General features: G+C 41.1%; 2 protein-coding genes across 4 annotated transcripts in view; one reads left to right on the top strand and one right to left on the bottom strand.

Annotated features, from left to right (window-relative positions):
* WASHC4 (WASH complex subunit 4) overlaps window positions 1–701 on the bottom strand; it is a 37,377-nt gene extending 36,676 nt beyond the window's left edge. For both annotated transcript variants that reach the window (XM_068191031.1, XM_068191032.1), the window contains exon 1: window positions 540–701. In XM_068191031.1, the coding sequence (XP_068047132.1) occupies window positions 540–600 (61 nt within the window). In that variant the 5' untranslated portion in view covers window positions 601–701. The remainder of the gene's footprint in view (window positions 1–539) is intronic.
* Window positions 702–8,635: 7,934 nt separating this feature from the next.
* Window positions 8,636–24,248, top strand: part of ALDH1L2 (aldehyde dehydrogenase 1 family member L2) — a 30,348-nt gene continuing 14,735 nt past the window's right edge. For both annotated transcript variants that reach the window (XM_068191028.1, XM_068191027.1), the window contains exons 1-8: window positions 8,636–8,819; window positions 14,426–14,567; window positions 16,672–16,906; window positions 20,533–20,698; window positions 21,508–21,609; window positions 22,171–22,260; window positions 23,022–23,156; window positions 23,541–23,666. In XM_068191028.1, the coding sequence (XP_068047129.1) occupies window positions 8,664–8,819; window positions 14,426–14,567; window positions 16,672–16,906; window positions 20,533–20,698; window positions 21,508–21,609; window positions 22,171–22,260; window positions 23,022–23,156; window positions 23,541–23,666 (1,152 nt within the window). In that variant the 5' untranslated portion in view covers window positions 8,636–8,663. The remainder of the gene's footprint in view (window positions 8,820–14,425; window positions 14,568–16,671; window positions 16,907–20,532; window positions 20,699–21,507; window positions 21,610–22,170; window positions 22,261–23,021; window positions 23,157–23,540; window positions 23,667–24,248) is intronic.

The raw sequence follows: 24,248 nt of genomic DNA, 5'->3' as shown, positions 1-24,248 counted from the left end.
AACACCGTTCCCACGACAAGCCCGGTTCGTGCGAGAAGAGAGAGGCTGGCACAAGCAGCCTGGCCCTCCCCGCCGCACGGGGGGCACCGCCGGCGACTCCCCCGCGGGGGCAAAGGATGAAGGGCTGGAAAAGCCACTTTCCCACCCCAAAACTACCCCGACAGCTAAGGAGAGGGTGGTGAGAGCAAAGAAGGTCACGGCGGCCGCCCACCCCCGCAGGCCTGGCCGCAGGGGGACCGGCGCTGGGCTGGCGGCCGGGGCGCGGGGCAAGGTCCGCGGGGGGCGCGGGGAGGGCGACCCCGCTCAGCTCCCGCGACTGCTTCCTCCTCCTCCCTCCCTCCCTCTCTCCCTCTCTCCCTCTCTCCCTCTCTCCCTCTCTCCCTCTCTCCCTCCATCCCATTGCCGGCGGGGATGCAGCGGGGCGGTCCGGGGGGAGCAGGGTCTGCTCAGCCCGCGCCTCCCCCCGCTCCGAGGCGGCTCCCGCCGCACCCCGCCGGCCCGGCCCGGCCCCGCCCGGCCCGCCCTCCGCGGGCGCTCACTCTGCGAGCCGTCGTCGAGGCGGTCGAACTCCCAGTCCGGGGACAGGGTCTCCAGCGCCATCGCCGCCGACCCCGGCAGCGGCCGCCCGGCCGCCCCTGACTCAGGCGCACGGGACTTCCTGCCCCGCGCCCGCGCCGCACGCCGGGAAATGGAGGCGGAGGGGAGCCTGGGCTCCGCGGCAGGAGGCGGGACAGCGCTGGCGCCGCTCCGCCGCCCCTCCCTGCTTCCCTGCCTCCCTCCGCCCGCCGCGGCCGGGAGTCGGCACCGGGCAGCGCTGCCGCGGCTGGGAGAGAGCGCGGGGGAGGCGCCGCGGGGCGGGGGGCGCTGCCCGGGTGCCCGCGGCGGGGCGGGGACGGGAGTTCGCTCCCCCATTCCTCCGGCCCCCGGCAGCTTGAGCCGGTCGTGCTGGGTGAGGCAGGAGGCACCGGGGCTTTGGGAGCTTTCCTGCTTTTCGGCTGGGGCTCGGCACCCCAGCCCAGCCCCTGTGACACCGACTCCGCAGCTCTGGCAGGCTGCTGGCGGGAGGGCAAGCTCTGCCGCCTAAAGCGTGACAGACCCGCAGCCGCCCCAGCGCTTCCCCTTTCTGGCGCTGGAGGAAGGAAGCGGTGCGAGGAATTGTCCCTGCTCTGGGACGGTCTGGAGCTCAGGGAGAGTTGCAAAGCCCCCGCTAATGATCCCCCTGTCGTTTGTGGTCACTAGGGCTGTGAGGTACTTACCCACGTGCCACCTTTTTTCTTTTTTCCCAGGACCCTTGGGGGTGTAAAATCAGAGTAAAAATAGAAGTACTTGGGAAAGGGAGAGAAGTAACCGTTCAGGGCCATTAGCAGCGACCACAGCATTTTCATTAGCTCAGCAGAATCTGTAGCATCAGCAGAAAAGGAAATGGCTTTCAAAAAGCATTATCACCAGGAGCATCAGCAATGTCACTGGGGAAAGAGCAACAAAAATAGCAACCCGGATGAGAGATGTATCAGTAAGTGCAGGACCATCCATAAAAGCTAAGTTGGTAGTGCAACAATTCTGTAAATAGCACCTACTTTCTGGTTGCTTTATGATTAAAAGGAAGCCATCCTTTGGAATCTATTGACTTAAGAGTTGCTAGGGATGAAAGATCTGGTTGGTTGAACGATCTTACTTTTAAGTGCATTCTAAGAGACCACCCTGGGAAAGAAGAGATCAAATTCAGCTTTGTGTGAATTGAAATAAACCATGTTTGAAATAAGTTGTTTGTTTTGCTGGGCTTTTTTTTACTGGAGAGAACTCTGATTTGGAACATGTCAAATAATCATGATGTAAATATGTCAATACATCTCCTCCACTCATTGGCTCTTATGCAAACTGAAGATGTTCACATTGGGTTTTAATGGAACCAGAAGTTTAATTGTGCAGGACATTGACAGCTGGCAGTAAACACAAGTGCCTCTAAGGAGATGATGAGTATGACACAAAATGAAAACACAACTTATGCTAGATTTTAAGGATCTTGTTCTGTCTGTGCAGCTTTAATTGAACTCAGTATAGCTGCTATATGTTTATTCAAAGTCAATGTGTGTCTTCCAATTTAAAAAAAAATGAAACAAAAAAAAGGAGGAGTTTTCTTTACAAACTTTCTTTGAAACCAACGCTGTTTCTTTCAGCTGTGTAAGGCTGCACATGAACAGAGGCTTTCAGACTGCTTAAAAAGTAGTTACCAGGCCTTTTGCTCTCTGTCCCAGAAAAAGGTGTCCTTCAATTATGCAGGATGGTACAAGGGAGGAACCTGCAGAACCCTGGCATTTAGTAGGGCCCTCACTTCCCACATCTAAACTGAATTTGTAAAGCAAATATTGCAGGGTTGCATATTGCAAGGTTGCGAGATTGTCAAAACTGGATGCAAGGTAATCCAGCTGGATGGTTCTGTGCAATGGCCACACCAAATGGTGCACTGTGATCCCCACAGCAAAAGTGATGTAGCCATTTTAAATATGGGAAAAGAAAATTATTTCAAAAGTAAATGCATTGAAATATAACTTTTTTTTTTTTTAATGGAGCAGGAGGCTCCATAACTGAAAAAAAATTTCACAATTATACTCAATTAAGTACACCGGTTAAATTTATGCTGCCATTCATGGTCAGTTTATTTAAATGACTGATAATTGTCTTTTCCTTTGGCTCCCTAGATGGCAGTGTTTTGTTGCTCACACTGAAATTATTTAGGTCATTTGGAGATTCTGCTAGAATTCCTGTTTTCTCTGAAAATCTGATTTAGACTTTGTCTTGAAGCTCACTGGCAGCGAGACTGGCTTGGATTTGATTGATAAGTTTGCTGGGCTGTCTTATCAGTGAATGGCTTTATGCTGTTTGCTCATGTGAAATTACTGACATTTTATAAACAGAGTTTCTGAAAGTTGGGTGACACAGCTTCCATTGTACCAGGAAGCTTTTATGTGGTACAAACTCATAGGAATTGCTAAGATTGCTCAAATATCTGTTAGAATCTTCAGGAAATAGAGTAGTAAGAAAATTCTTTTGACTTTGTTTGACAGACAGTGGTTTCTAAGCTGACCATTACTGAACACAGACGTAATCAATAAAACAATCATTTCTTTTGGTCAGACCAAAATGGTCATGAGATGAAATTTCATAATGGACTTTCATAGGAACTGAGTAAAATGTGAACACAAATATGTTCCAGCTGAAATTACTTGTTACACTTGAGTACTAGAAAAAGTGGATGAGAGAATAAAGTCCAAAATATAGCAGAATTAATATGGTGCTATGACTGTTTTATTTATAAAGTGGTTAGATTTCTATGGATTCATAAATCAACAGGGGCCTGATTCCATAAGGTATTAAAAATCCTTTTTCCTTTGAAATAATCCCAATTGGAAATATCATTCCACAATGGACAATACAGTTGCCTGATATTTTAAACAGCATTTTTCTGATATTTGAAACCATCCATCAGATATTTTGACCATCCAAACAGATATGCAGATCAGATATTGCTTCTTGTGTATACAGGCAAAGCTCCACCAAGACTGACAGTTAGTAATTACTAGGATTGTAACTACTTACAGGAGAAAGAATTTGACTTGCTCTATCTGCAGAAACCCAACTATTTTCTATGTTCCTTGTCTGCAGAATGTTTGATGCTTAGCTCTGAACATTTTAAATAAAATAAAGATCTTGCTCGAAGTTTTTGTGGCAGAATTCCCAGAAAGGATTTACCATCTGTGCTTTGGAGCTCCACTCCACTAAGATAGCAACAACTTTTGCAGATGTAGTTTCTACTCTACTGTATGGAATCTGAGAGACTTCCATTTATCCATGTGAGTAAGGCATCTGCACGTGATAATTCTTGGCACTTGTTAAAGTGGTGAAATAATCTCCTATCCTCATCAAATATATACCTCCTGTTGATTAGTCTGGAAAAATCAAATGTCAGGTGGAAGGTTTTAAATGGTTAATGTCTAATAAAGACCCTCTGGGGGGAAAAATACAAGTTTTAAATATAAATGTTGCAGAGATAACAGACAAAGTAATTTTCCCATAAAATTTTGCTTCAGCAAGTGGAAAAATGTGAAATGTTTTTATTGTGTAAAATTTTAGTTGAAACTTGTCATGCAATTAACATACTTAGTGAACAACCATACAAAGACTTACTTTATTTTTTTAATTACTCAGTCTTTAAAACTGGGTAAACTCTAAAGTACTCCTGAGGAATTTGAGTCTGAACTATGACCAAATCTTTAATCATCATGAAAAGCCCCATCAGGGCTGATTTCCAACAACAAAAAGCCTATGCAGAGCTAATTTAGTTGATTACTGAGTCCCAGGGCATGATTTTCAAAAGAAAGCAAATCCTGGAAGATTCCAAGCAGTTACTTCAGTATGTGCATGCTGTGCAGAACAGTCTTTCCAAATGATCTTGCCAAGTCTTGATGATGTCTTCAAAGACACTGAGTAGCTTCTGCTTCACAGAAGTCAACAAGGATTTAAAATATTCATCTACATGAGGTCTTATATTTGTTCTGTACATTTCTGCACATGCAAACACATTTTGCACATTTTTGCTATTGTTCAAGCACATTTAACTCCTGAATAGCTTTGGTGAACATATCCCCCAATTGTTTTTTGCCATTTGCTGACATATATCTCCTGAAAATTTGGTGACACAAAGGAAAAGGCCCATGCTGAAAAGCTTACTATGGGTAGTTGCAAGTTTTTTCCCAAAGCTAAACTTTGGCTTTATGAAAAGAGATTAGAACTGAAAGGAAAAAAAAAAAATCAGGAAATGAAACTTAATGTGTAAAGTATGCTCCAAACAAAGGAAGCACTGGTGATGGGATATTTTTCCCCAAATGACCAAGAAGTTAATAATTTGCAACGTACTTCTCTGACTGGGGTACAAAAATTAACGGGCAATACTTTATGTCACTTTTTCCAACAACATAAAGCCCAGAGGAATGCACTGTGTTACAATATTTAACACTGATGTTGGAGTTTACCAGGTCATACCAGACCTATCGCAAAGAGGTCATCCTAATAATTTTCTGGATACCAAAATCTTGATAGTAATTATTTGCACTTGAAATTCTACATAGGCAATTTGTTAAGTGGTTATTAAAACTTATTTGTGTGAATGTGATAATGATAATGTGATGATTGTGTGATGTTCATGATAATGTGAAGCTGATGGTATGAAGATACCATCTTTGTGTGTGTTTTAGCACACCTTCATGGCCATTCATATCCCTGCCCCTTTTATTGCTATGAAATCTAAAATAAATCCCACCTCTTCCTTCCCAGTTCTTCTTTATAAAGCTCTTCTTATATGTTGACAACAGACACCTTCTCTTGTGATGTTTCCCTTTCGTTACCTAACACTGTAGTAGTCTGTGAAATAAATGGAGGTCTATTATTTTCTCACTAGGTTCAGAATTGTGTTTGGAGATGAAGTTGTGCCAACTAAGTCAACTTTGGTGCTTTACACTTGCATTGTTGTACTGTCTGTGTTGTGTGTGTACAGGGAATAGAGCCACAGGTTATTACAAATTGCTTACCAAGGAAAACCAGGCATTTTGCCGTAAGCTTGTGTGTCACTGATTAAATGCCAAGTGTACTGTTCTAGTTGGAGAGGGTTTTGGATCGTGAACCAAGATTTGAAGTTCCATGAACTTCAGCAATGCTTTAATCCAGTTCCAAACCCTGCATTATAGGACCGTTTTGATGCCAGCTGTTATAGTAGAAGTTGATTGCACCCTATTTATTGTATGGAATTAGTGCAGCTTCCATCAAGTCATGGGAATATTATTCACACATTCATTTCTCCTACTGTCAGAGGTAATGTTATCATTCCTTTAGTGAGGACTGTCAGTACTTCTTGTTTGAGCAGATCATGGGTTTGCTCAGCTGCAAATGAGCTGCACATGAACCTGTAAAATCCCTGTATTGCCACAACATGATCTATCAAACTGGGCAGTTAATCTTTCTGAAAGAAACTGCCAATTCAAAAACAAAAACAAGATATTAACAACAGGCATTTCAGAACTACTGCTCCTGCAGTAGTTAAATGATGCATTTTAATCCAACAAAATGATGAGTTTTAATTGTTTTATTGTACAATTTAAAGAAGGAATATTTTAAAGAAATGTAGCAATGAAATTTTGTAAATTTTCTGTGAGATAATTGGAAGATATGAAGCTGCATACCCATGAAAGTAGGCAATAACAACATTTTAAGAATAAGCCACAAAGCAAAATCTTTTAGCTTCCTTAATGAAATCTGGAATTACTGTACACCATTCTTTTTAACCCACAGTACCACAGATACCAGAGAAGGAACTTCTTGTATAAATATATTGTCCCACTTTGTTAATAGAACTTTTACATGAATTTTACTTGTTTAAATTCTAATACAAAGAAAGTCACTAACTCCCTTGGCTGATTATTCCATGATCTAATAAATCACGGCATACTCCACATGACACCATCAAGAGAAGAATTTTCACTGAAGCAGAAAAGTACTCCTGTAGCTTTTTCACCCTACAGAAAATATAGGAACTGACTCGTGATTTTTCTTTGTGGAACTTCCTTTACAAAACTGAAGTGCAGTGGTTTATTTTTATTTAAGTTTTGGGTTTCTGTTGATTTCACTCAGTGCCACTTACACTTATGGGACCACCAAGAGCCTTGAATAAAGGACAGGATATAATTTTACTACATAGGACTAAATCAGGGAAGGAATAATGGTATGAGAGTTATAATGAAAGCCCTTGTGTAACTTTACTCTGTGGGGGGTTTGTGTTGTGCCAACCCAACTTCCTTGGGGACTGGCACAATTTACCTCTTGCAGCACCTCTCCTTCCTGTGCCCCCTGAACAGGGATGGAACAGCAGGACTGCAGCAGTCCTTGTCCTTAAGGTACTTCTCAGCATTTGAAATACCCTGAGGAAGATGTTGGGGGCCTGGGAGTAAAACCCTGGTAGTCACTGTTGCAGTTCTTTTGCAGGAAAACATAAAAACGAGATATGATATCTCACTGAGATATGTATATTTGCATGTCTACTCTATTTTCAACTGTAGTAAGGTGATTGCAGGTCATAACTTTTGCTTAATCACTGCCTCTGACTTCTCCTGACATAGTTCACAACTTGACTATAAGAAAATTTTTTCCATTTTTGTCTTCCTTGTTCTCCCAACAGGAACATCATGTATTTCAATTTATTACACACCCACGTTCTTTGTGTTGCTGGGGTTTAAACCTGACCTAATTTGCAATGATGCAAATTATTACTGCCATGCTCTCTACTCTTGCTTTTCCTGTCCTGTTTGGGGTCATTTTCACTTGCTTTCTGGTCTTTTTAGCACCTTGAATTTGTCTTTTCAAGATCTTCTCCATACCTCTGACAAGAAGATTTTGTTGTAGCTTCCAAATAATATTGAAATTGGAACACTTTTATTAACAGAACTCAAGAGCAAGATTTTAAAGAAATGGCTAACTAGAGTGAGCTGCTTTAATAATACTTAGCAAATGTGGTGATATGGATTTCCAGCAAGTAATTATTTTTTAACCCAATTACTGGCATGAAATAAAGTAAAAAATTAATGCTGATAATCCACATGATCTTTGACCGCCACAGCAGAGTCAAGGGAATGCCTCACCAACATCCTCGGTAGAGAGGGCAAAGGTGAAGCTGAGGGGTTCTGTCCCCTCAAGCTGTAAATGGCCGGAGCACTGCTGGGGACACTGCACACATCTCAGACTGCAAAATGCCACCCGGGTGGCCTCGGTGGCCGTGACGACATGGAAGGCAAGGAGTGACTGGACAGGGTGCAGTGGAGAACCACAAAGCAAAAAATTTGCTTTTTCCAACAACATAAAGCCCAGAGGAATGCGCTGTGTTACAATATTTAACATTGATGTTGGAGTTTACTAGGTCATACCAGACCTATCGCAAAGAGGTCATCCTAATAATTTTCTGGATACCAAAATCTGTGGGAGCTGGGTCTGTTTTAGTCTAGAGAAGGCTGAGTGGGGATCTCATTAACGCCTTCAAATACCTCAAAGACGGAGGTGGTGCCGGGCTCTTCAGTGGTGCTCAGCAACGAGGAGCAAAGGCCATGAACTAAAACTCGAGAAGTTTCACCTCAACATGAGGAAGAACTTCTGTACATTGAGGGTGACAGAGCACTCGAACAGGCTGCTCAGGGAGTCTCTCTCCATGGAGACATTCAAAACTCACCTGGACGCGTTCCTGTGTGACCTGCTCTAGGTGACCCTGCCTTGGCAGGGGGGCTGGACTGGATGATCTCCAGAGGACCCTTCCAAACCTAACGATTCTGCGATTCTGTGACTCCCGTGCTTGCGGGCCGGGAGCCCCCACGCCGCGCCGCCGGTCCCTACCCTGGGGCCCCGCGGCAGCAGCGGGAGGGCTCGGCCGCCACGCTGCGCTCGGGGAGCAGCGGCGCTCGCCTGGCTCCCCGCCCCTTCTCTCCCCTCCCCTCCCCTCCCCGCCGAGGCCGCACGGCCCCGCGACCCCCGCCGCTCCCCGGCGCCGAGGGGGCGGCGGGCGCGGCAGGTGCGGGGCGGCCCCGCTCCCCCCGGTGGCCGCGGGCCCGGGCGGGGTTGCGCCGCCGCGGATGCAGGCGCTGGCCCGGCGCCAGCGGCATCGGCGCGGGTTGCATCAGACGAGGCGCTCCGCCGCGGCCGCGGAGCCGGCTCGGTGTTGGCCGGGCGGCCGCAAGATGCTGCGGACAGCACCCCGGCTGCTGCGGAGCATCTGCACCACGGCTGCGGTGAGTGGCGCGGGGCGGGCGGCCGCGGACCCGGGTGCCCCGTGCTGTGCCGTGCCGAGCCCGGGAGCGAACCGGTCGGGGGGCAACCGCAAGGAGGGGGATGGCGGGAGCGGGTATTTTCCAGGAGTGATGGCTATCGTCTCTGCCGAGCATTTAGCAAAGCCCTGCAGGCGCGGCAGGGTCGGGAAAGGGCTCGGTGTGGGCACAGAGGCTGCATTTTGCCCGGCTTTTCGGCGGGCGGGATCGCAGCCATCATCTGGGCGCTGCATCTTGCAGGGATGTGCCTGGAAGCTGCGGGGAACAGGCACCAGCGATGCTGTGATAGTGCCCCGTAATCGTGTGTCAAGAACAATGTGATGCAGCCGTTCTCTGCCTCCCTCAGGCTGGATTTGCCCTGCGAGAAGCTGAAGGCTGTCTTCTCAATTAAAAGGGACCATGCTCGTTCTCAGTGCCTAAGTGAAGCCCCCCGCTCTGGCCTGTTTCGTTTGTGATCTTCTCAGCGCCAGTTCATAGCTCTGGCATGGTGGGCTGCTCAGGGTTGAAGTTGGTGGCCTAAATTCCTCTGCACCCCATGGTTTAGTCTTTTATAGCTCTGAGCATTTGTTTCAAGCCATTTTCTTTATGTCTGGTTACATATATAGACTGCAGAACTCCTGCAAGGAACCTCTCCCTGAAAGCCTTGTCCAGTCCAAATTGTCCAGATGTGTAGGTCTGGCAAATTGTATGAGGCTTGGGGGATTTTTTTTTTCTTCCCTAGAGAGTGTTCATTGTTTCGTGTTTAGCTGCTCAGTTTCGTGTGAGGACAGCAATCCATGGAAGGTATCTGCATGGAATGCATTAGAACAAGGAGACTTAAGACAAGCCTTTTGGAAATGCAACCAGCAGTGCCAAAAAAAAAGAATGAATGAGCGGTGGGAACACATTGCCCTGGATGTGTACGTAGATGGGGGCGGGGCTCTACTATAGGCTTCTGTTTGCAGGCGCTGGAATTCAGCACATGTAGGGCGATCTCAGTAGAAATAAAGTTGCAGTACTGCTTTTCAAAAGAAGCATCTTTCTATGATAATTTTAAAAAGATGAAACATTAAAATATTTTAGCTTTACTAATTTCTTATGCAAACTAAGTAAAATATTGTAATCTTTTTGATAATAAGGTTTGTACCCAGGGTAGCAGTTACTAAGTCTTAATTTTCAGCAAATTTACTTAGAAGCAATAACCAATTGAAGTTTAGATGCACATACAAAAGAGGCAGTAACAGAAAATTAATTTTATCCAAATAAAAAATATTCTCCTGTGGAGAGATTTTGTAAGTTTAGACTCTTCTTGGAGAAGAAACTGTAGATGTTGGACTTATCTCCCTTTTCTAGGAACGAGAAATTGACTTACCAGAATTTGTCGGGCTGTCATCTATGCAGTACTTAATTCTATTTGTTAGTTTTATTTCTGTTTAAGTGTTTTGGAGGAAAAAGAGAACCAGAACAGAATCAAACATTAAAATACTGTATAACTTTTAATGAGCTATTTTAAAATTAATTCCAGTATGGTATCAAGAGATCATATGGACAGATTTTTTAAATACAGAAGTTAAACTTAAATCTGTGCTCTTGTATTGAAGAGCTGAAGGACATGTGAACTTTGAGACACATTGAGCATTCAATATAAGACTGCTTGTACAAACACTTCTCTGATTATATGCTTCTACCTTTATCTTATTGTCTTCATTCAAATCATGAGTACTTGAGTCAAGGAAACATAATCACTGTTAATCTGTGTTATGTTAAAATAAAAAGTTAAAGAAGAAATTAAAAGTTCAGACAGTGAAAACAACAGAATTACAGGAGAGTTAAAACTAATTTCCTAAAATCTTGCATTTTGGCAGCACTGTGATAATAACTATATTATTCTATGATTAGTCATAAAAGAAGGGCCAGATTTCCCTAAGCTACCTGAACTGTATTGTTTACTATAACTAGGAATTGTGTAATCTTACAAAAGTGCAGCAAAAATCCACTCTGATGCTACATGATCATTAACCTTCACATGCATGGTTCATGCAGGCTACATGTTCATAGTCAGCCAGGCAACTGTAAAAGGAGTCTAATATAATCTGTTAACATCACTGTCAAAAAAAAAAAAAGTTTAATCTCTGTGTATGTTAGTGATAATGATGAAGTATCCATCTAACACATTCTTCAAAACCAAGATTGCTTGGGTGTTCTTTAACAGACTTTCTAAAGTTTTGTGACGAATGCTAGCGATGGCACACTGGCCAAAATGTGCCATTTCTATAAGACACAAAACACCAAACTCTTTTTATTCTCTGTGTCATTTTATCGAACTTTCCATTTTAAGTGGGTGTTATGTCCACATTAAATTCTTCCACAGAATTTTCCCACTTCACAGGTCTGACTTATTTTTGCTAAAAATGCTCAATGAGAGTTTCCAAAAGAAGTTATGAATGGCTATAACATCTCATGCATCTGTTCCGCTGTCATTTTTCAAATAAAACAAAAAAACGAAGGACTGAACTTGTGGTCTGAGCATGCAAGCCCTTCCACACAGATTTTTTTTCCTTTTTTTTTAACTCAGTAGAAATCCTGTTCGTGGCTGACTTGTGAGGACCATTCAGTGGAGAGAGAACTCAAGAATCCCGGTCACAGTCACCAGATCCATCTTGCTCTTGAAACCAGTCCCCATTTGAGTTACTTTCTGGAAGTGTGAGGCAGCAAAATGTGATTTACTGCCAGACTAATATTTTTGTGCACTACAGAATTTCCCCCTCTGCAATCTTCTCAGTCTTGCCAGTTTCAGTTTGGATTTGGTGGGGGTTTTTTATTTGTTATTCATTTGGGGACTATATTCTTTCTTTGCTTCTTACCATTTATTGATTCAGTCCCATAGCTAGCACAAATTAAATGTGTGGCTTTACTGAAAGTATGTTGGTTTGCAGCGACTCATGATTTGGTACTGGAACTGCTATGCCATTCCATGTAGAGTGAGAATCAGATTTAATCACAGGGCAACATGAACTGAAAGTGTAGGAATAGAGGGTGCATATGTTATTAACACTTTTTGGAAAAGTAACTATTTAGGTGGTGATAAATTTGGACTTAAAATTACAAGAAGATTGTCCAAGTCTCAGAAAAGCAGCAGAGTACAGAAGTGAATACTTTACCAGTGCTTTGAAAAGGAGTTCAGGTAGATTTATAAAAGCAATCATATGATATGATTTTTTTTTTTGATGGCAGAGGAGAAGATTCATTAGCTAAGAAGATCCCTTCCAGTCTTGTGTTCTTACTGAGAAATGTTAATGAAAAGGCAGAAGTAGAATAAGTAATTCTCATCTGGACTATTTTTAATGTTTATTCAATATACTAGTTGGGCACTAGTTAGCACAGTACAGAAATCAGAGGATTTCATACCATGCTAAACATGTTCAGTGATCCAGCAGGTTAATCTTTGCCCAATTTGCCTGCTATAGTTAAAATACGTGGGAAAAATCTAATAATTGTTTTTTGTAGTGCAGCAACATTTCTGCTGTAAAAGACATTTGTCATAAAGCATTGATAATGAGCACCACCTGCATCAGTTTGGCCTTGCTGGATAAGGATTGCAAAGATAAGTTGTAATTCACAACAAGGTCTTGTCTTTGTTAAGAACAAAGTAGTGGACTATTTGAGGTATAGCTGCCAGCAGTGCAGTGTTGGTTAGTAATATTATCATCACCAGTCTCACAGACATTTTTTACCAGCCAATTATAACAGTCTGATTTTCCAAGGGCCTGAGTTATGTCCACCTTTGCATCTTACTGCTTGTTTCTACTGCAGTGGCACTAGTGCTGAGTAATGCTGCAATAGAGGATAGTTTTACTGTGCAGTTTCATTCACAGGGAAAATATTGTCTCTGGTACAAATAGTTATTTCCTATTGTTTTATATTTAAAAAAAAACACACTTCAATATTCCTATAATGGAACCTACCAATCCATAACTCCCTTTTCTAAAGCCAGCTGCACAACAAAAATGCAAGCTGAAACCAGTAAAATACATCCATAATATGTCAGTTGTGAAATGAATTGCAGTGGATTGTGGTTTCGAGTAACCTGTTTTTCAGGACATATCTCTTTGTCATTAACCCACTCAGTCAAAGTATCCTCATGTCCCAGCACCCTAAGAAAAGGAGGAGGAGGAAGGAGATAAACATACAAGTGCCAACTTACAAGCAAAATAAATGTCAGTGGTTAAGACATTCATAGAGTGCTTTAATTCCTCTAATGGGTCATAAGGAAAAAATGGAAGTCAACGTCCAGTTGTGAAAAATGAAGTTAAGAACAAAGGTGAGGAGTGTGTGTATTTAGTTCCTACCTTTCATTCAGGCCTCCTAAGGGGAGGGATCTGTATGGTTTGAGTCTAGGAACAGTTTGTGCCAGATTCAGCTTTGAGGAAGGTAAGTTTTCTGTTTATTCTGTGTGGACCGTTCCTTTTTAACCAGGTCTGATAGTTCATTTGTTTTTCAAAGGTTTCCAGTTTTCATTTTCCAAAAGCTGACTAAAAATGCCAAGACAGTGCATATAGAGGCAGTTCCACCCTTCTGCCATGTTTCCATGCTCATTCCTGCTCCCCTGCTGGCCCTGTGTTTGGACTCATGGCTGTGCTATAAATTCGACCAACGAATAGACCCAGTTATGCATAAGGCACACTTTTCATGTCAGTGCGTGCTCACTTCAGTACCCTATTGCAGTTCCTGCAGCTACAGGAGTATCGGTTCTGGGATAAAGGAGATGTTGGAGGTAAGGGACTGGAGGTAGGGTGAGAGAGGAGCACAACTGCCACATAAATCTAAAAAGACTCTGAAGGATAAAGTAGTTTTCTCAGGAAGAAATCCCCTGAAAAACATAGCAATATCTAATATTCTAATATCATTGTAGTGTTGTGATTCTAACTATCATAAATTAAAAAAAAAAAAAGTGGAGGTGGTTACTTGCACCTGCTCTGCCTGAAGAAGCTTAAATCACATGTCCAGTGTACTAGGATCCAAATGCAGGCAGTGAAAGTCCAGCAAGGGAACCTCACCTTTAGCACCTTTATTTGCTTGTAGGAGGATCAAATGGATGATCATCACCTTTAACTTGGCAGGAACAGTGCAAGTTTGTCTTCTTTAGCCTATACATGTTAACCACAAATAATATACCTCTGTTTAATTACAGGGATTTAGAGGGCATGTTCCAGACACATAAATTATGCCTAGAAAAAGTGTTTTATGTATGTTTCAAAAAATGGATTTTCATTTCTAACTATGGATAAGATTATGGAGCCTCTCATAAGAAGCAGTGAGTGGTCTGTCTAATGAAAATTCTAAAAAAGCCATATCAACATCAGTGACAGTATCAGATGATACTTTCATGTGAAGCATACTCTCTCTGAATTGTATGTTAGCTGTCATTAATCTAAACAAAATTATTATTATTCCTTCAAAGGTGATTAGGTTAGAAAAGACTATTCCATTTTCAACTGAAAATTGACAAAGAAAGACCAAGATAGAAATGTAAGCAACAACATATTTTCCTTGCATCCTAGAACATGTTTTGTTTTAATTCTTTTTACCAGGCTTATCAACATAAGCTAAAGCTAGCCCTTATAGGTCAAAGTATTTTTGGACAAGAAGTTTATAACAAGCTGAGAAAAGAGGGGCACAAAGTTGTGGGTGTATTCACCGTGCCTGACAAGAATGGACAAGCTGATCCTTTGGGTAAGTGTAACCTGAATCCAAAAGTAAAAATTACAGGTGTACCTAACAAATTTTCCTTTTCATGAGAAGGTTATATCTATATGGGAATGAATTGCATATATTGCCTTTGATCCACTAAATCCAGTACAAGACCTATCCTTTAAAAAACACCAGTCCCAGAACCAGTTTAACCTTGTCCATTTGTCAGTACTTTAAAAAAGCAACTTTTAGAGTAGTTTGTAAACATGCAAGACTGTACATTAAGGTATTGGAAAACCAAAATTAATCTGGATATCTTATTTGAATGTACACCCTAGAGGTAATCATTCTGAACTAGATCTGTATCTTACAGCAAATAGCTGCTGAGCCTGTATTCAAGTGCAAATGTCTGTCACCTGCTTCACTGTGCTGGCTGGGACACGCAAGGCATGGAGCCAAGATTGTTTATCCCTGGCTTTCTGCCCTTTTTGACAAGCTTGTATGTGGCAGTGTACATGCAGAGCCTAATTCTCTTCCACCTGGACTATGGAAAACACATTCAAAAGGTTGGAGGAGTCTTTGCTCTCCCTTTTTCCATTGTTGAGGTGCATAAGGATTTTCTGGGCTTACTAAAGAAAGAAGTTTTGCTTATTCAGAATTGTACTCATTGTACTCAGAACCCAGCATGGCAAAGAAGCTAATTTGGAACCATCTGAATTGGTACTTTTCTTTGTTTTTTGTTTCAGTGACACAAAGACAGTGAATTAATATGATTAGCAAATAGAAAATTAGCAAATTGACCTTATCGCTCTCTTCAACTTCCTGAAGTGTGGCTGTGGTGAGCTGGGGGTCGGTCTCTTTCTCCGGGCAACAACAGATAGAACAAGAGGACACAGTCTCAAGCTGCGCCAAGGGAGATACAGGCTAGACTTAAGGAAGAAGTTTTTCACAGAAAGAGTGGTCAAATACTGGAATCATCTGCCGAGGGAGGTGGTGGAGTCACCATCCCTGGATGTGTTTAAAAAAAGACTGGATGTGGCACTTGGTGCCATGATCTAGTTGAGGTGTTAGAACATGGGTTGGACTCGATGATCTCAAAGGTCTCTTCCAACCTAGAAAATTCTGTGAATTCTGTGAAGTGCCACAGTGGAATGTACCTTTATGGATAACCTGAAATCCAAGCTACATTCCATGAGTGGTTTCGGTTATCTCTTGTTTTTGTTTGGGTTTTTGGTTATTTGTTTGTTTGTTTTTTTTTTTTTTGTCTGGTCCTGACATGTTTTTACAGAACTCTCATGAGGGAAGAATCAAACATAAATTTTGATTACTGATGCTGTGGTGTTCACAGACTAGCATGTATTTTGCAACTCTACCTCATTAAAAGATTTAATCACGCTTTGGAAGAATTAGAGAAGGCAACTATTAGCTTAGAAATTGAAAAAAATGACTATCCATGTCTGGTTGGATTACATTTTATAGCAATTTTATATACAATGTAGCATAACTTGTTTAACAAATGTAACTAAGTAGATCTTCCAATCTTTCAATCATACATTTATTTTAACTAAAACCACCAGATTCATTTAGTCCAATCTCTCCTGATGGGGAAAAAAAGGAAATTATATTACTAGATATATTCACTTTTTTTTTTACTTCCAGATGACTCAAAAGCTTGAGTCTCAAGTGTTTCCTGAAGTTTTCTGTTCCCTCAGACAGCTACAGACTTTGTTTTCTAAAAGTAACTTCAGTACACACTAACTTGCATGGAATGATATTAAAATAAGTATTTACTTAAGACTTCAATTGACAGGCTAAAGATGCTTCAGGTCAAGCTCAAGATCCAATATCACAGACAAAAAAGAGAAAGTAAAGTATGAATACCTTTCTTTTCTGCTTTCATTGGTACTTATTAGCCAAGTCATAAGAGTGAACTGAAGGTTGGGATTGACATAAGCTGTAGCAATGAGAATCAAAGACAGAATTAATAAAATATATCCAAGCACAAATGTTTTTAAACAGCATACAGAAGGGCACTCTGTGGTCACATACTTGACAATCTGCTTCAGTTGTCATGCAATATATCTCTGATTTCAGCTTAAATTTTTAACACAAAATGAAAAAAGATAATACTGTTCTTGCCCCTCAGCACTGGCAGCGGAGAAGGACGGCACTCCTGTTTTCAAGTTCCCCAGATGGAGAGCTAAAGGCAAGCCTATCCAGGAAGTAGTTGCAGCCTACAAATCAGTTGGAGCAGAGTTAAATGTCCTTCCATTCTGCACACAGTTTATCCCCATGGATGTTATTGACTGCCCAAAACATGGCTCTATTATTTACCACCCATCCATCCTACCACGCCACCGAGGAGCTTCTGCAATCAACTGGTAAGTTCTGTGCATCAAAACCACGTGTTTGTCACATTAGGGTGCTGCTCTGCACCCGTTACTCTTGTAGATGCTGCAATTCTCTTGACTTTCAAATGGTCTGAATGAACTTCTCTGGAGCAGCTGACTATTTGGTACATGAACTGCACTTCATAGCTAGGTTTCATTATTATTTTCAGTGCGAGCTCAGCTGTTACTCTGGGAGGATCAGTGGTGTGAGCTGTACATTCATATATTTTACTCACATGCACAAATCAACAATCTGGAGTTTCCATAAGCAGGACACTGCCCTTTTGGCTCATCCCCACAAACACTAGGTAACTATCACAGGAGGGTCTGATACAGACCCTAAGATTTCACAGAGTGAAAGGGAGAAGAGAGAAGAGAACCCACAAGAATAAAACCTTTTCTTACAAGGTAGGTTCAAATCATCACCCTGAAAGAACTACACTGCAATAATGACCACAATAGACTCAAATCTGGCACTCTTGTGACAACAAAAATGACAATATCACAGTGTCTAAATTCAGTAAGAAATTATCAAAATATGGAGAAACAATCTTAAAAGAATCTTACAGGCAGCATGGTGATTATCTGAGTCCACAGTGTTGTGGATTCAAAGCAAAAGCATACATAGTTTTGTTTTGTTGATTTTAATCCTTCCTGGAAAAAGTACTAAGCTGAAATACTTAAACAGAGGTGTTAAGGAGACTATTAGAGAGGTAAAGACTTCAAAAAGTGTCAGTTCTGTCCAAGTGTGTAAAGTAAAATAGCATCAACTCAGCGGAAAATGAGACAGTCCAGAAAATAAATAAAGAACCAACTTTTTAAGGCAGAAAATACCAATACACATTTCATACTGTGGTATTCTCTTTGATAAATACCTTTGTTAAATCCCACACCTCTATCACTTACATGCCTCCCACCTTTAATGTATTTGGAGGAATTGTTGATATTACATTTTCTGCCTTAAAAAGTTGGTTCTTTATTTATTTTCTGGACTGTCTCATTTTCCGCTGAGTTGATGCTAAAGACATTTTCATGAACTGATGAAGGAATAAGAAACTCTTTGCCAGGACCACAGGACTTCAGCGAATTTGAAGTTGCAGATTTGAGATGACCTGCAATGTTTCTGTTTCTTAGGATTATGTTGATGCAGGTGACTGGGAAATAGCAAAAGCAATACCAGTTTTAAAAAGGCTGAGAGAGAAAGCCAGGAAACTTTAGATCCATGGCTTTGATTTAAATCTGTAATAAAGAATACTCTTTCTGTGCAAATGAGTAAATGTAATAATGTAAGAGTAAGAAAATGAGAGGTCAAATTCAAAGTTAAGAAACATTACACAGTGCACACAAGGGTGAAACCCCCCTGACTATATGTAAGCAGTGTTAAAGTTCATTGTTGTTACTCAGAAAATGATTGTTGTTACTCACCATGGAAAGATCCATTCATTCAAGAGTTGGACTCGATGGTTCCTGTGGGTCCCTTCTAACTCAGAATATTCTGTGATTCTGTGATCTTAAATACTGTCAGCATCTCAGCTGGAACATGAGCTAGCTAAGTTCAGAAAAGGCTAAGAAAGAAGGTCAAGGGTATAGGACAGCTTTCACATGACTGGAGACAAATTATGTCGTCTTCAGACTGGAAAAGAAGTCATTGGGAAGGACATACCCTAGCTGTGTGTTGAGCCACGAAAGACATGGAAAGGTGAAAAAGGAATGATTGCTCATTCTAATCAAAAGTCAGAGAGCAGCCAGCAAAGACATCAGGTAGCAGGATTTTTCCAAATAAATGAGGTCCTTTTACTCCATGCAGTTTGTTATTAAATTCTGCAACCTCATATCTAGAGAGCTCTAAAAGGATGCTTTTATGGAGGAAAAGTTCATCAAGATGTATTTCACAGGAAGGTGTAGCCACAAACTCTCTTTCAGGAAGCTTCTTCAGGAAGTGCAAAGGTTTGCAGAAATGGGAATGCATTGCAGTGTTATATCACTGCATCTTGCTCTATTTTGCATATTCCTTCTGCAAAAGAAATCAATCTGCTTCTGCCCTTCTCAAGTAAAGGCCATTGTCCCAAGGCCTTGAAACTGAACTAGGATTTGCCTTGGCTGACTGTTCTTGTGTTTCACCCTCTCACCCCTTGCTCTAATCACTACTTGCATGTATTGTGGCTACAGCCCTGGGGCTGGTCAGATCCTTTATCCCCACAGTATAACCAAGAAAACCTTTGGGAATTAGGCATGGCTAAACATAACCAGGTACAAACAAGGGCCCTGGGGTGCAGAGGGTTGGTTGGTTGGTTGGTTGGTTAGATACATACTCACTCACTCACTCACTCACTCACTCACTCACTCACTCACTCACTTCCTTTACAGTCTTTTCCAGCTGCTGCCACTCTGTTATCAGCAGCCCTTTGTGGAGGGAGCTGGTGGACAGAGGAGGGGGCACATAGTAGTTCTTATCTTGTCACCTATTCAGCATCAGAGACATTTGCTCATAAAACCTTCTTTTCCATGCTGAGGATATCCATTTCTTACTAGCGTGCTCTTTTGGAATTTTTATATAATAAAAAACAGAAGAAATGCAACTTAAATATGTGAAAGTTCTGATAAGGCCTAGCCAAACTTCTGTAAGCTTTCACTTCTGTTATACCTGCCAACTTTCCCCATTGTCTTTGGAGGTCATCCCTTGGTCAGCCCATATGTACTTCAGTGTACTTCACTCATTTGAATAATGCAGCTCTCAGTGCTTATAATTAATAATGAATTTTCCTGTGTACAAGCCAGATCTCAGACAATCCTGTTACAACATGGACTGCTGAGGGAATACTTACACGAGATATGTATTACTTAAAATAGCATTGGAGTTTGCATGCATACAAATGGCTGAAAACATGCAGGAAATATTTTTCTCACCCTTTCTGGCTGCTCCCTTAAACACACTTCAGTCTGATTTTCCATCATTCTGAGACACATGGCCAAAGGAGAATGCAAAATTTTAGGTGGCTGAAGTTCCCTTTGAATGCAGAAGCAGATTCTGAGATGAGGTAAATCAGCACAGGTCTAATGTAAGCATTGCTATGTTCATGCACAGCAGCTGAGGATCTGGCTGGATAGCCAGATTCCCTTAATAACATTTCCTTAAACAGTTGCATATTTATCATTTTCCACTCTGAGTTTAACTCCTTTTCAGCTGTGTGACAGATGTACTTTACTTTTTGACCTACAGATGAGCCATGAGGCTTAGCTAAATACAGTAAACAACTATGAATTATTAAGATAATATTCTGTTAGATGCTTCCATGTTTCAAATTCTGTCATAACTGTTGCACACCTTTTGCTCTGTCTTACCATTAATAATAGTTTAAAAATAATTATCACAAGGAACGGTGTGAGACAGCCTGGGTTCAGTTCCAGCATTTCCTATGTCACTTTGTGGAAACCATAACTCAACAGTGTCAAAATTGTGGGTTCCTAACTGTGAAGTGAGCAGTGAAAGTATAGCAAAGATTGTTAGGATTTTCTTTTCTATCTTCCTGAAGAAAATAAATGTGTAACATGCAAGTTAATATTCCTTACTACTTTAATTTTTTCTGTATTTACTGTAAGTATTTTTTTATGCCCAGGACTTTAATTCAAGGAGATAAGAAAGCAGGATTTACTATTTTTTGGGCTGATGATGGCTTGGACACTGGACCAATACTTCTGCAGCGAGAATGCGATGTTGGCCAAAATGATACCGTGGATGACCTATATAACCGGTTTCTCTTCCCAGAAGGAATAAAAGCCATGGTATGTTTAACTGTACTAAATACCAGCTTTTTAAGAGGAAAAGAGGTTGAAAGTAAAGGAAATACAGACAAGATGTATGCATTTGGAAAGACAGAGGTCGTGATACTCTGCCAAATCCTAGACTTCACTGGAGCTGTGCGGCTGCACAACAGCTGAGGATGTGACCTCAGAATATTTGTTGCTGACAGCAGGCAGAGCATATTCTGTTTCCACAGATGGCATGGCATGAAGTTGAATTTGTTTGGAATGTGGCTCTTTCCATACAAGACAAAATCTTTTAAAGGCTCAGAAAAAAAGAAAAAAAAAAAAAAGTCTGAGATTTTTAAGAAAAAAGGGCAGTATGGTGTTTGAGGTGGATTGGCTTTGGGTTTTCTATGCTTGTCATTTTTTGTATTTTTTTTGAAGTGAATAAAAGAAAATGCACAAAAAATACTCAGCATTACTCCTTAGAGATTTTTATTTTCTCCCTCCATTTAAATGCAGAAAATAACTTTTTTTGCAGAGAGAAAAAGTTTAATGCAATCATACTGAGCCACATTTTTGTCTGGAGAATTTAGACAGCTGCTCTAAATTTGGTGACTAGGTACTCCCATGAAATTCTGGAGGCTATTTCTTTTGTCAAAGAAGCTCAAGGAAACATACATGTTTATTCAGGGCAGACTGGTCCTGTAGAGTTTGGAAGTACTAAGTTTAAAATAACCCAAACCAATTCACCTTGTGGCAGAAAGTCTTTTGCTGTCATTCCTAAGTATGACTGAGGAAAAAAAGGTGAACCAAGCTAACATTAAATCTTTTACTTTTTCACGTAGGTGGAAGCTGTACATCTAATTGCTGATGGCAAGGCCCCTCGTATACCTCAGCCTAAAGAAGGGGCAACATATGAAGGGATCCAGAAGAAGGAAAATGCAGAGGTAATGTGAAGTAACACTGTTTTTTTTTGGCATAGTACTAGAAAAGTTATTATTTCAGATTACAGTAGCAGCAATATGAAGTTTACGTTAATTTTAACTGAGTTGTTTCCTCAACTCTTTTTCCTGGAATGCCTCTTAGGATGCATGTAATGGAGCCCTAGGTTACGTTCCATTTTCCTTTCAGCAGTTACATGTATTTAGAAACTTGGTGTCCTATTCAGGATCATGTACAGACAGCTAAGAGGCAGCTGCAATTTCAGTGGATTCTTAGTAAGCCACCGTACTTGTGAATACAATGTTGAATCAAGATCACTCTCTTTGTTTGCCAACAGGCCATATGAAATTCTCTACCAGAAATACATTTAATTTTAGGAAAAGGAAGTTTTGGCATCTTTCCTTCTAGTGCTAAAAAATAACACAGGCCATATAAACAACAGAAAAAAATATTAATTGAATTCCCATATGAGAATTATTTTATCTAAGCACCCCAACTGCATTGGATGATCTTGTTTGTGATTCTGAAAATGTGGTGGTGCATCCTGGCATGTCTTGATTTCCTAGATCTCCTGGGACCAACCCGCAGCAGCTTTGCACAATTGGATTCGAGGGCATGATAAAGTGCCTGGAGCATGGACAACAATAAATGGACAGGTATGTTCTGAAAACCAGAAGAATATTCTTATCTATACTGACTTTTTGACTTTTTTTAAATTATAAAATTAAAGATGTCTGCATACAGACATAAATGGCTGTCACATTGGAGTAGCTGTAATCTGATGACTTTATGTTTTGTGTGTATCTAGAACAGGCACCTGAAGAAATACACAGAACACAGTAGTTAAGAGTTTTTTAATCGCAAAATTAATTTAATTTGAAGAAAGATAAGTACAATATCTTTTAAAAAAAAAAGAGACATGGTAAAAAGGTACAAAGAGTAGAACCAAACTGTGCCAGTCATTTTGGGAAGCAGGTATGCGTTACAGCATTAATACAGCCCATGTACGGTGGCCAACATCACAATATGGACAGCAAAATGAAACACTGTGGGCTGCTGAAATAACAGAGGGTTTCATTTTAGGAGATTTGGGCCTAGATAGTTTGCAGAACTCTATGGAATTTTATAGAGTGAGTGGTCCCTCACTGTGGGCATGCACTATCAAAAGCTGCTCCCTTTCCTGCACTGGTTGTAGCATGCACATTGTTACAGCTCAGCTGCTTTGCAGGTTTAGGCAATTTTCAAAGTTTTGCATGTTCCGAGTTGTAAAGATCTAGAAATGTTGTAAGATGTTTTCCATGTGTAGGTAATTATATTATATTTCTATTATATTAAAGATTCAAAACAGTATCATAAAATTGTTAAAATTTTACAGCACATTTAGAACCTGCGTGCTTTTAATTACATTTCTTTTTAGGTGGTTACTTTTTATGGGTCATCATTACTTGATGCTTCAGTGCCTGCTGGACAAGAGCTGGCAATAAAAGGCGCTTCAAAACCAGGACTTGTGACAAAGAATGGTCTAGTCGTTTTTGGAAATGATGGGAAGATGGTAAGTGCTCAGTATGAATGGAATAGATTTAGCCAGAAGGGCAAGTAGTGTGGAACTGTCAAGCTGGATAAATCCAGGTGCCAGTGGCTGACAGCAAATTCACTTGGAGTTTATCAATCCTCTGTCATCCTATAGAGAAGACATTCATGTTCTGCTTTTCACTCAATCCATAATCATTTCCTATATGGAGTAAAATCTGTTCTTTCTAGGAGGGAATCTGAAAGACAGGTACGAGTGGCCTGTGCTAAATTGCCTGCATCATATCAGCTTTCCTGCAAGCCATTTATTTCACTATTTCAATCACCCTGTTAATGCCTAAAAACTCTTTACCCAAGGATGCACTACCTCCCAAATGATTTAAAATCATATCCTCTCACTTTTCAGGTACTAGTGAGAAATCTGCAGTTTGAGGATGGAAAAATGATCCCTGCATCTAAATACTTCTCTGCTGATGAAACAACTGCCCTGGAACTTACAGAAGAGGAGAAAAAGATTGCAGAAGATATCAGAGTAATTCACTAAACTGCTTTAGAGGGATATTACTCAGACAAAAGCATTACATACTTATTTTTGGCAAGGCATATCTTTTGTTTAGTCATGCAAATAATTTTTTGATAAAATGTACTCAAAGTACATGGAGGTGAAGGTTTAGTTATTGATATTAATTCAGGTGGAATTGGGAATTCACGTGTATTTGTCTCACTTTACAATTTCCTTTCAGATACAAGTGATACAAAAACAGTGAGTGCAGGATGAGTAATGGTAAATATCTACAAATGATGAAGGTGGGAGTGAGGAAAAACAAACAGCTTCACCTCACGGAAGTGAGGCTTTCAACTCTGGCAGACTCAGACAGTTCTTGGAATCCTTTTTTTCACTGTGGTGTTCATCTCTAGGATGTGCTCAGAATGGGCCTGTTGGACAAGCTCCAGGGAGTCTCAGAACAGCCTTCTCAAAGCAAAGGGCAGAAGTTTCCTCACTGTACCTGTGTGCACTTCTTCTGCCAAAAACTACACACAAGGGGCTGGCTGCCAGAGGGATGGGAACAGCTGGAGCAGAAAACTCTCATAGCCAGAGAGGAACTTTTCTGCC

The sequence above is a fragment of the Anomalospiza imberbis genome, chromosome 5 (genome assembly GCF_031753505.1).
Source record: "Anomalospiza imberbis isolate Cuckoo-Finch-1a 21T00152 chromosome 5, ASM3175350v1, whole genome shotgun sequence".
NCBI classification, from domain to species: Eukaryota; Metazoa; Chordata; class Aves; order Passeriformes; family Viduidae; genus Anomalospiza; species Anomalospiza imberbis.
Note: the sequence above shows the minus strand (reverse complement) of the source record. Positions and strands in the feature narration are given on the sequence as shown.